At 33.4% G+C, this 10,802-nt stretch overlaps 2 protein-coding genes across 2 annotated transcripts; one reads left to right on the plus strand and one right to left on the minus strand.

Annotated features, from left to right (window-relative positions):
* Window positions 1–1,111: 1,111 nt before the first annotated feature.
* On the minus strand, window positions 1,112–7,305 carry LOC134238028 (uncharacterized). Its single transcript, XM_062720165.1, has 5 exons — window positions 7,111–7,305; window positions 6,248–6,975; window positions 5,944–6,145; window positions 4,717–4,944; window positions 1,112–2,400 (listed from the first exon to the last, which is right to left on the minus strand). Exons 2-5 carry the CDS (start codon window positions 6,971–6,973, stop codon window positions 1,709–1,711), a joined length of 1,848 nt encoding a protein of 615 aa, XP_062576149.1. The 5' UTR covers window positions 6,974–6,975; window positions 7,111–7,305; the 3' UTR covers window positions 1,112–1,708.
* Window positions 7,306–9,576: 2,271 nt separating this feature from the next.
* LOC134238039 (uncharacterized) lies at window positions 9,577–10,735 on the plus strand. Its single transcript, XM_062720174.1, has 3 exons — window positions 9,577–9,665; window positions 10,028–10,092; window positions 10,181–10,735. The coding sequence occupies exons 1-3, from the start codon at window positions 9,608–9,610 to the stop codon at window positions 10,394–10,396; spliced, it is 339 nt and encodes a 112-aa protein (XP_062576158.1). The 5' UTR covers window positions 9,577–9,607; the 3' UTR covers window positions 10,397–10,735.
* Window positions 10,736–10,802: the final 67 nt, after the last annotated feature.

Genomic DNA, 10,802 nt, shown 5'->3' on the forward strand with positions numbered 1-10,802 from the left:
TTTTTATTAATATAAAGTGGATGACATGATTTTTCATTGTCATAGGTTTGCAAGCATGTATGAATGAATACTGTAGGTTTCTTTAAGATAGTATTTATACAATAATATGCATCAATCAAGAATAATATGAGTTCTGCCACAGGGGCATTTTATCCGCTCTGTTCTCTATTACATGTAATTACTGTTACACATTTAAGCCTTGTGTATTTCATAGAGAACTGAGAGGATACATGTATGATGCCCCTGTAGTAGTTCTACCAACATCATTGTACAAATAAATGACTGTGTTTAGATGTGTAATACATGTACAATTTTTCATGATTGCAAAAAGTAAGTGAAAATACTTGTCAACTCTAAACTTGAAACATATATATGTTACCTCTTAAATTAAGCACTTTTTTCAAAATGTAAAAAAAAAAAAGTGATTTAAATATTATTGTCTAAATTAAAGGTAAAAAAATGACTAGTAAAATTGTGTTCATATTAAGTAGTAAAACCTTGTTAGAGAATATTTCTTGAGTGCTAGCATCAAGTTTTCTCAAAAGCGTGCTCACAGCAAGAACATATTTTTTTAAAGGATTTTATACACATCATACAAGACCTCTAGTAATATTAAGGGTGTAGCTAAGGGTTATCTGATGTGAATGCAAAGGCAGGTCTTGACTTTGGGCCCCCTTAGCCCAGTTTGAAGCTTTTGGAAGCTGCTGAGGCCTTCCTGCCATATTACGGTAATTAAAGCGTCTATACACAGATATTGACAGGCACTGAATATGAATTTATAAGTTCATAACTTCCGCTGATTTATCAAACATTGATAATTTATATTGTTGAACATTAGAGGAGGTGCTTAAGCTATTTATTTCATCAGTAGAAGTATTAAGATGCTATATGAGGGTATGTTTTCTATTTGAATTCCTATATTACTTTGAAGTTAGATACTGTTTACAATGTAGGGGATGGGGAAAACCTTGCAATCTCATCTTAGATATTACTGTGGAATTAACAAAATTCATTGGGGCCAATTTTTGTGGATTGTCTAATTTTTTACAAGTTCAACAGGACATTATTTCGTGCATTAACTCGTGTCTACATAAGGAAAATGCATTTTGTTGAGGATATAAATTTGTGGATGCCGGGTACCCAAAAATTCAATGAATATTGGGCCACCATGAAATTTAAATGTTTCCACAGTGCACATATATGTTTTTGCAAATCATTAATTTTAGGAATTATTTCAAAAGACGATATGGTAGCATTTGCAAATGCCCTGTACATGTATTAAAAAATGAATTATTTTCAAAATTACACTAAAATTTGTACATTGTTTTCTTTCCTTGAACTGGGTAGATATTACAATGTATAATGTAAGTTTGTTTTGAAATAAAATTAATAAATGTATATCCACATGTACAGTTTTGCTCCAAACAAATAATTCATCATATTTTCATTTTCTGAAGTTTTATACATTATACAGTGTATTGTTGCAATCTTCACTGCTTTATGAAAATCAATGATGAAAAATGTGAAGAAGAAGCTTAATTTCATAAATGTACAAACAATGAATCCTTAGCCCCATGTGTAATCTCCTAGGGTTTTTTGACCAAAGGAACTCAAACCATAAAAGAAACTCTATGGTATGTGGATAAAACTTCAGTGAGCACACAAACAATGTGGAGTAGCTAAGAAAAGAAACCAAACCTATACGATATCACAGATAAGTAATCTCATCAGTGGTAGACACTAAGCCATAATACGAATCTTTCAGTTCACTCTCTACTTGCAATTGCTTCAGGCATTCTAAAGTCTCGCTGAACTTCAAAGAACCAGGGCTAATGTCCCCCTCACTCTGCTCACTTGGAGAATAGATTTCTTTAATGCTTTTAGAGTCCTCAGTGCTCTCCGATTTCTGGATTTTCTCTCCATCCTTCTCTTTCTCCCAAACAGAGGGTAATCTCTTTAGAATTTTGATTAAACATCCTCCATTGCTGATTGAATCTTCATTTTCCTTGACTGTGAAGTCACCCTCTTCCAACTGGTTTAATTTTTTCTCGTCTTCTGAGGATTTCGGTGTGGTTTTTACATGCAGTACCACCTGTCCATCTGACTGCGTTTCTAGGTCAGCTGTGGTCATGTGACCTTCTCCATGTCCACCTGTCACAAGGACTTGGCTTTCTTCCTCAACCTCCAAAATGGTGGATGAATTCTTATCATCATCATCTTGGTTATGGATGATAACTTTCACATTTTCATTCTTTCCTGCTTCCTCATCTTCCCTTCCTTCACTGGCCTCTTCCTCATCCTCTTTAGATGAAAGTGTACTTCCATCATCATCCTCAGTGCCTTGTAATGTAGTTTGTGTACTCTGATCACCATGAATTACAATATCCTGAATTTGTGCTTCTACAAAATCAAAATATTTTATGATGAATCAAATACTAATTACAACTTAAGAAATATTTTGAGTGATAAAAGTAATTTAAAATTATAATCACTGTAACAAATCTTGCCTTTAAAATATATTTAAGAAATTAATTTAATTTTTGAAGATTCATGAGGTTATGAACTACGACGCTTCACGCCCGCTTATTTCATGAAGTGCGTTAGCGCTTCATGATAAATATGCCGGCGTGAAGCATTGTAGTTCATATACCTCATGAATCTTCAAAAATTAAATTCATTTCTTATATACATTACTTTTCTAATGACTTGCCATAAATTTATGCCATTCAACTGTCATTTTTAAAGCAAAACAGTGTGCATTATATTTTTTACGTCAAGTGCAGTATTATGATGTAACAATGGAGATATTCATGCTTATTCCTGGTACATATGTAATATAGTTCATGAGAAAATGAACTGCATTTTATTTTGTAAAGAATCATAGTGGAAATTTATTGGAAATGTAAATATTTATAAATATGCAAGGTCATTTATTGTATTATACAGCTGTAGTACATTCTTTGCTTTACACAAAAATACAACAATGCATTTAACTTAAAACTAATATGTCCAGACAATGTGAATTCATGTACTTCATAATTTCACATGAGGAAAAAAAATTTATTTCCTTATGTCAGGTGTAGAGAGTACAATGATCAATAGCTAACCCTAGTATCCCTACCTTCTCAAACTCTTTTTTATATTCTGCTTAACAATTATTTTGCATTTAGTTTGTTCTAACATTATAACATGCCAAAGACATTTTATATAATCATATCACTATATACTACATGTAATAAAAATCTTAGTTAATAAGTGATAATTATCTAGGTTTTTTTATTTATTTTTCAATCTTTCTTCCTCTGATAGACTCTGTCATTACACTTGAACAGATTTGAATCTCCTTAATCAAGTTAACCTAAAGATTTTTTAAAACATACATGTTTTCCACCAAAGAGGTTAAAATTAAAAATGTGAAGATAACAAATGCTGATCAATCTCAAAAAATCTTAAAACAATATAAATCTGTGTAGAGGGGATAAATGATGGGCCCCTTAAATTCCAGAGGTGGGATCAGGTGCCTAGGAGGAGTAAGCATCCCCTTTCAACTGGTTAAGAAATAAAATGGCTTAATAATTTTGTAAAATCCATTAAATACTGTTAACTAACTATTATTCGCATCATCTTTTATTTGGGATTCGTCAGTTTGAAATCAATCTGCGACGATTAATTTTCACAAATAAGGAAACATTTTCTACAAAAACAAAGCAAAATAAATGGTTCGCAGCAATTAATATTCGCAACTTAAAGTAGATCGCGAAACTCATGATTATTTCTCGCACGTAATAAAAATTGGTTTACAGTATATTTAAAAAAAAAAATTAAAATCCTAAAGCATGAAGAAACCTTGGCCTAATAATTTTGTAAAAGCCATGAAAAATATCTGAAAGTTAATAATTTCCAAGAGAATGAAAAAACCAATCTGTAACTTGAATGCATGCTAACAGGGCTCTCACACCACTTCTTGGGACTGTGGCCGGGGCCGTTCAAATTGGGAAAACTATCGTCATTTTGGGAAAATCTGGATGACCAACATTCATTTTAAAAAAATCCTCAAATTTTGCATTTCTAGAAGTCACCAATTTAACTCTGGTTTTGAATAAACAATTAAACAGAACAAACATGGTAACCTAGGCTATTTATGAAAGTACATTAGCTTTGCTCATAACTATCTTTGGGTGTTGATATTGCGATTATTTGTCTTTCTGAGTGAAAGTCGTTAGTCACATCATCCCGAATTTCCTCGATCACATGGTCATCGTTGCTTACATTGTACCAATTCAGTGCGCGACTGAACATGCTGAAGTGTGTTTCTAGGTGCAGCTTACTAATGTTTAAATGAAATGTCTTACCAATATAATGAATTTTTGTGGATTTTCTTGACAAAATACTATGCACTCATTATTACACATTTCTGTAATAACACTAACCTGGTTCCCTGAACCAGTTTACGAATGCATTTGGCGCGAACTAATAAATAGTCATACAAAGAATTGGTTTGTTTAACTTTCATTTGCAAGCGTGTTTTGTTTTAGAGATGAAGTTTCATGGACTTTATTTTTTAATTTATATTTTGCTATGGAAATTGGGAAATTTACATCTTTCTTTTGGGAAAAAAGTACCTTTTTTGCATTGGGAACGGGGCCGAATATCGGCCCCAGTTTTAGAGAATCGAGAGCCCTGGCTAATGTGACTATGTAAGCTTTATTGACATACGTAGTGCCTCCTCAAGGCTGAGTTGCATGGCCTCTAGAAAGTGAGCATCATTCTGCATCCTCAGGTCCTCTTGCTTTCTTAGCCTGCGTCTTGTGCGCCTCCAACGTCTTCGCATCCTGAACTTGTGACCGAAGTATGCAGGCACTACAATGGGACTGACTGCAACAAAGATGACTGCTCCTCCTATGGCCAACCCCCCAAGGAGTATTCCTCCAAATAACTTAGCACCTGTAGGGAAAATGTCAAGGGAAATTACATCAAAAATAAATTATACTAGTTTTTATCACTAAACATATTATTTTTGTTCAATCTCTATGGTGAAAAAGTGACCTGACATGGCTGAGTAATAACTAAATCTTAATTAGGCTTAGATAAATAAATTGTGTGTTTCCTGTTCCCCACCCTAAAATATATGAGCTGACCCTAAAAATTTTATCACCAATATCTTTCTGTAAGTAAATAAATCCTGTTTTGCTTTTAGAAATATTAATTTCAATCACTTCTGTGTATGAGAAAATGCATATCCTATACACATTAAGCAGAAATGTTTTGACATTTATTTCCATGGTAAAAATGACAGTGCTCTTGCTAATAAAATATTTAAATTAAATAAAATGTTTTACCTACCTACCTACCCTATTTTTTCTCAGGTTGGAATAGAAAACACACTATTTATTTACCTTGGCCTTATCAAAGTATTGTGTATATCAAAACTGAAAGTAACTTTACAGGGTTTTTTGTCACTTCAAAATGTAGATATATATCTTTCTTCTTTATCTAAAACAAGACACTCATAAATATGCATTTAAATATCAAAGGCCCACATGGCACAAAATTCAGCTAAATCACAATACTCAATTTCAAACCATTTAAACTTAAATTAATACAAAAATACAGAAACCCCTTACTGTGCCCCACACTAAGCTAAAGCTGTGTGTGCTTGAATATAATGTTAGTCGTGTACATACATTATATATATAAATATTTGTATCTTCATATGAGAAATTATACTTTTAAAAAAAGAAGTCTTCACTTGTGGAGTCATGACTTCAGGGATTGAATTTCCACAACCAGGAAATGATAGTCAAAAATTAAATATTTATGTATGAAAATATGAAGCTTTTTTTTTCTCTTATGAAGGTAGTATTTAAAGATTTTTGTCACAATTATCATGAATTAAGTAAGTGTCTTTAGGGATTTCAATATCCAAATCAGTGAATGATTTACCAAGTGCTGATCCACGTATGACTTTTCGTAGAACTGGTTTATCTGGAAACAGTTTGTGTTTACATCCCAGTGGACTGAATCTGCCATAGTGATCCCCAATAAATCTGATTTTAATGTACTTCTCTCCACACTTGTAGCAGAACACTGTATCACAATTCTTACAGGTCATGTGGTCGCACCCAGAGGTTCTCTCTATAAAAACCTACAAGCAAAAATTAAAAATAAAAAAGATCCTGAGTAAAAAAAAATATGAACTATGCAGAATTTTTTCAAATAACCAGAATTTTTTCAGCCATTAAGTTACCTTGCATTTTGGGCAACGTTCTGCATTTTTGTTTCCATAATGAAACTCTTTGGCCCAGTTTTTAACTAGCTTGTCACCTTTCTGATAATCTTTACATGTTATGCCTTCTCGATGCCAAGGTGCATGGCAAATAAAGCACCATTCCAAATGACAGTCTTTACAAACTATATGAATACCATATTTTCTTTTCTTTTTTGGAATGTTCAATTCCTCTTTTGTGACTCGTTGTACATAACTACAGTTAGGACAAGTTTTAACATGAGGATCGTTATTAGTATCTACAAGATATTTGTAAAATTTGTCTTTTAAATCAACTGGTAATCGGCACATAATCTCGTCAACATGAACATATTCCTCGCAGTCAGACGCAATGCACTGCATCCTTCTAAAACCAGATTCTATTTGAGTAACAAAATATTTCTCCATGCAGTCATCACAAACAGGTATTCGGCAGCATGAACGATTGCGGACTTTACTTTCTTTGGACAGACATATTTCACATTCGTCCGATCCGTTAACATTTCCGAAGGGAAGTAGTAAATCTACTGGAACTATTGGGATAATCTCATCCTCCTCAAAGTCATCAGAATCAGCCAGATAGTCGAATAAAATGTTCTCCAGGAATAAGTCTAAGTCAGGGCTTGATTCTTCAACCTCCTCCGCCATAAACGCCTCTTCAGGAAGTTCATCCTCTTTATCTTCCATCACCTTCTCTGAGGATGCCATGTCTACATATTATAATAAAATCATATGATAAGTTTCATATAAATAGTGATGTACAATTTTAACTATTTTTAAATCCGTAACTATCTGTCTATTTTTAGCCATGATCAATGTTTTCCTCAATATTGGAAAACACTCACCTTACCCTCTGAATCCTTCACTCACTTATCAGATGAATGAAAGTAAACAAAATATTTACAACTTTCATTCTACATTAGCATGTCATGAGTGTTTAACTGATATACAGTCCTCATTCTTTGTTGACGACTTTCATCATGATATGATAATCATAATTCCATGAAAACACACAGTATTTACTTCCGGTACTTTGCACGTATGCCGAACCCAACTATAAATAAATTATGAAGCAGGACGATAACAATCCTTTAAATTATTTTCTCCCGTTCTTTTTCATTGCTGCACAGAATCACAGAATAAATTCATGGATTAGGCAAAAATAAAATTTTCTTTTATTATTAAGAGAATTTTTTTTAATAACTCCGCTGATAAAATAATTTTTAATAACCCAATTTAAAAAAAAAACAAACTCCACATATATCAACAAAAAAGTGCAGGTAACAAAACAAAAACGAAAAAAGTTTTTAAATGTCTTGCATCAAAATCTATATTCAAGGTCTGATGGGATGGGGCACTCCCAATCACTTCACCAGTATAAAGTATACGCGTGTAGTTTAAAATAAAAGTGGGTGCAACACCACCACCACCACCACCACCCCCAATAAGGTCATTTTCGAAAAATTGATGAGTTCAAATCTTTCATAAAGGCATATGTAATCACTAATTATCTATTCCCCGCATCACCACAAAGTCGGAGGTCCTGGATACAAAATTCTCTGTCATCATCTTTATTTTTATTATAAAAACTTCACAGGATGATAAAGAGTGATAAAGCTCTTAAGCTCTTCTTGTGTAGAAATGACTAAGAAGGATCGGGACAAGTACATTGTGTAGTACATCCTTTTTTCCCTGATGTGGCCCTCATAATCAAGACTTGGTTTTTCACTAAGTACGAGGAGGGACAGTTGCAGTAAGAAGCTTACTAATGAGTACAGGTCTATACCAGGAAGCAATTTCATTTTTCTTCTATTTTTTGGGGGTGGGGGTGTTCAGTCAGCTTGGGTGGGCATTCTATAGGTACACGGTTTATTCGTAAAATAACTTTGTTTTAAATTGTATATCTATCAGTAGCATGTATTGGAAATCCCTCCTCGGTAGCTATGTACAGCGATGACTTATTCGACATATTCCTTTAATTTGCTGAATTATATATATATAGTATATTGATTAATATTTTCAAGCAATTGGACATCTCAAATTTGTATATCAATGATGCATGGCAGAATATTTGCACCCTCCTTTAAAAATCGCAATTGCAACTTGAATAAATAAAGAAAATATGTCAGTAAAACATTGATGTCCCCGTATGACAGCTTATGGAAAAAATTAAAGTTTCTCACATGCAAAGTCAAAGGTCAAGATACCAAAAAATTGCTTCCCATAGAAAGAAATTGTTTCAACAAAAATATCTGTAAATTACCAACCACTTAATTAAAAGTTATGTCTTAGGATATTATTCTTCTAAAAATGGGTAAATCTCTAAGGTCAAGGTCAAAGGGGTCAAGATAAAGATACCCAGGGAAAAGCCTTTTCATAAGAAATATACACGTGAAATATAGAGTTAAAATCCTAGCATCAACTGCTCAAAGTTATGCCCTTGGTTGTATTTTTTTTTTTCAAAAATATGTCAAAATACAAAAGTCAAGGTCAAAGTTAATAAGGTCTTGTCACAGGGCACACGTCTGTGAAAAATGAAAACCCTAATATACTTTTATCCCTTGACACTGACCTTGAATATGACTTACAAAAAGATTTGAAAAGAAACCGTAAATTTTGTTTAAATGTTTAAAAAAAAAGTTACATTGGCCATATTTTCTGAATGGTTGGGACATTTGCTTCAATGCTTTTGCCTATGTATTCCTAAGTTTGATTAAACTTTTCTTTGGACATCAACATTTTTTGCACCCTTGACCTTGGAGTTTGAAAAACTTTAACGTTGACCTTCAGCTGTCATACAATGGCATGCATCAGGGTTTCACAAACTTTTATTGTGTCAAAGAATAGAAATACTAGTATTAAACCGGGGAGCTGATGTGAGCATTATGACCACGGGCCTCTTGTTTGTTGATTTTGCCATGGAAAGAAGAGGTTCTAATTAAAGTTAAATGTGAAGCTGGCACGAAGCAAAAGGGGGGGGGGTGCCCTACCGTTTCCCCCTCTTTTTTCCATGAAGAAAATGTTCAGTTAAAGCCCTCCTTTTATGTTGCAGCATAGTCAGCTAAGGGTAATGTAGTACCAGGTACATGTATATTTGAGTAAAAGAATCTGGTATTTAGAGAAATTGGAACATAACCCCAAACCCTACCACCCCTTTCAACTTTTCCACTCTCTACCATCGGCTCATGAATACATATCTATAAGAGAAACAAAATCTGCAAGAGTGATTGGTCAGTTTCATGTAGGGAACTTTGACCTAGATCATTGTGACGTAAAACATCAACATTGTTTATGACGTCATAGTATACCATTTGATAGTTACAGAATCAACCAAAAATCAAAATGTTTCTGACACTTCTGGGATTAGTATCCTTTTGCATGGAACGGCACAGAGAAAGAGGTAAGGAAAATTAAGTATTGTATTTGTTTTCTTGTTTTTATATACCTCTAGTGTAACATTATCATGGTATTTTTTTTACTCGATTTTTTTCCACAATGATTGAAACCGTCCAATGATATACATGTAGATCTAATTTTATGCATGTATGATGAGTTTTAAAAATGCTGTGATTTTTTAAACTGACTTCGCCCCCCCCCCCCAAAAAAAAGTAATAATAATAATGACCGATTTATATAATATCAACTAGAAAATACTGTCAATTTTAAGATATTCACTTGTTTTAATTGTAACTTCCTATTACTTGTCAATATTCTAAACAGTATAAAGATTCAAAGGATTTCTAACTTATTGATATTTTTCAGCACAACAAAGATGCTCAGTCGTCCTTATAGAGAAAACAGAGGAAAAAACAAAGAACGCGACATTGGTCAGTGCATATTGTGTTTTTCGGGGGCGGGGCTTCCACATTCCTGAAAAGTAGAATATGGTAAATATTGTAATGTCTTCTCTTTCAGACTGACCAGTTCATAGCTGCAGGTGATTGTCAGGAAGAAACCTTAAGAGAAGCGGAAATCCCAATCAAGAATGAATCCGAATCAGAGAGAAGAAGACGCAGCTGGGAAATGGGGGAGATAGACTACCTGGGTGTGGACAGTTTCGACAATATTTTGATGAAACTGAACCAAAGCATGGACTGCATCCCCACCCACTTCACAAAGGAGAGAAATTAATAATTGGATTGCAGTTTTAATTATCGGTCAAAACGAACTTTGAAAGTCTACAGTGCCGTTTTGAGCACCACTTCATTTCTGAATAGTGATTTTATTTTCACGACCTCCATGTCATGTCATTTTGGTAGCCAAGTGTTCGTTTCAAGAGAAGCTACATGTAGGAGTAAGAATCTGATATATGAATAGGGAAGATTGTAAATTGCAATGTTTATTCACGAAGAGAACTTTCACTAATTAAGAAAAAAGTATATTTTCAATCAAACATGTCTTATTACGAAGTTGATTGGAAAACAGGCTGACTTGGTTTATACATGTATTGTGAAGTTCAATAAAATATAATGAAAAGCAACTTTAGTCGATTTTTTTTTTTTTGGAAGATTAATTAGGTGATTTAACCAACAAAAAG

This window comes from Saccostrea cucullata, unplaced genomic scaffold, assembly GCF_032062105.1.
Source record: "Saccostrea cucullata isolate Sc308-1 unplaced genomic scaffold, CSIRO_AGI_Scuc_v1 ctg40, whole genome shotgun sequence".
NCBI classification, from domain to species: domain Eukaryota; kingdom Metazoa; phylum Mollusca; class Bivalvia; order Ostreida; family Ostreidae; genus Saccostrea; species Saccostrea cuccullata.

Coding starts and splice junctions, on each gene's coding strand:
- LOC134238028 (XM_062720165.1), bottom strand. CDS start 6,973: ATGGCATCCTCAGAGAAGGTGATGGAAGATAAAGAGGATGAACTTCCT. Junction 6,146..6,247: donor AACGTTGCCCAAAATGCAAG/GTAACTTAATGG, acceptor TTTTGCTTGTAG/GTTTTTATAGAGAGAACCTC. Junction 4,945..5,943: donor CATACGTGGATCAGCACTTG/GTAAATCATTCA, acceptor TTTTCCCTACAG/GTGCTAAGTTATTTGGAGGA.
- LOC134238039 (XM_062720174.1), top strand. CDS start 9,608: ATGTTTCTGACACTTCTGGGATTAGTATCCTTTTGCATGGAACGGCAC. Junction 9,666..10,027: donor GGAACGGCACAGAGAAAGAG/GTAAGGAAAATT, acceptor GATATTTTTCAG/CACAACAAAGATGCTCAGTC. Junction 10,093..10,180: donor AAACAAAGAACGCGACATTG/GTCAGTGCATAT, acceptor CTTCTCTTTCAG/ACTGACCAGTTCATAGCTGC.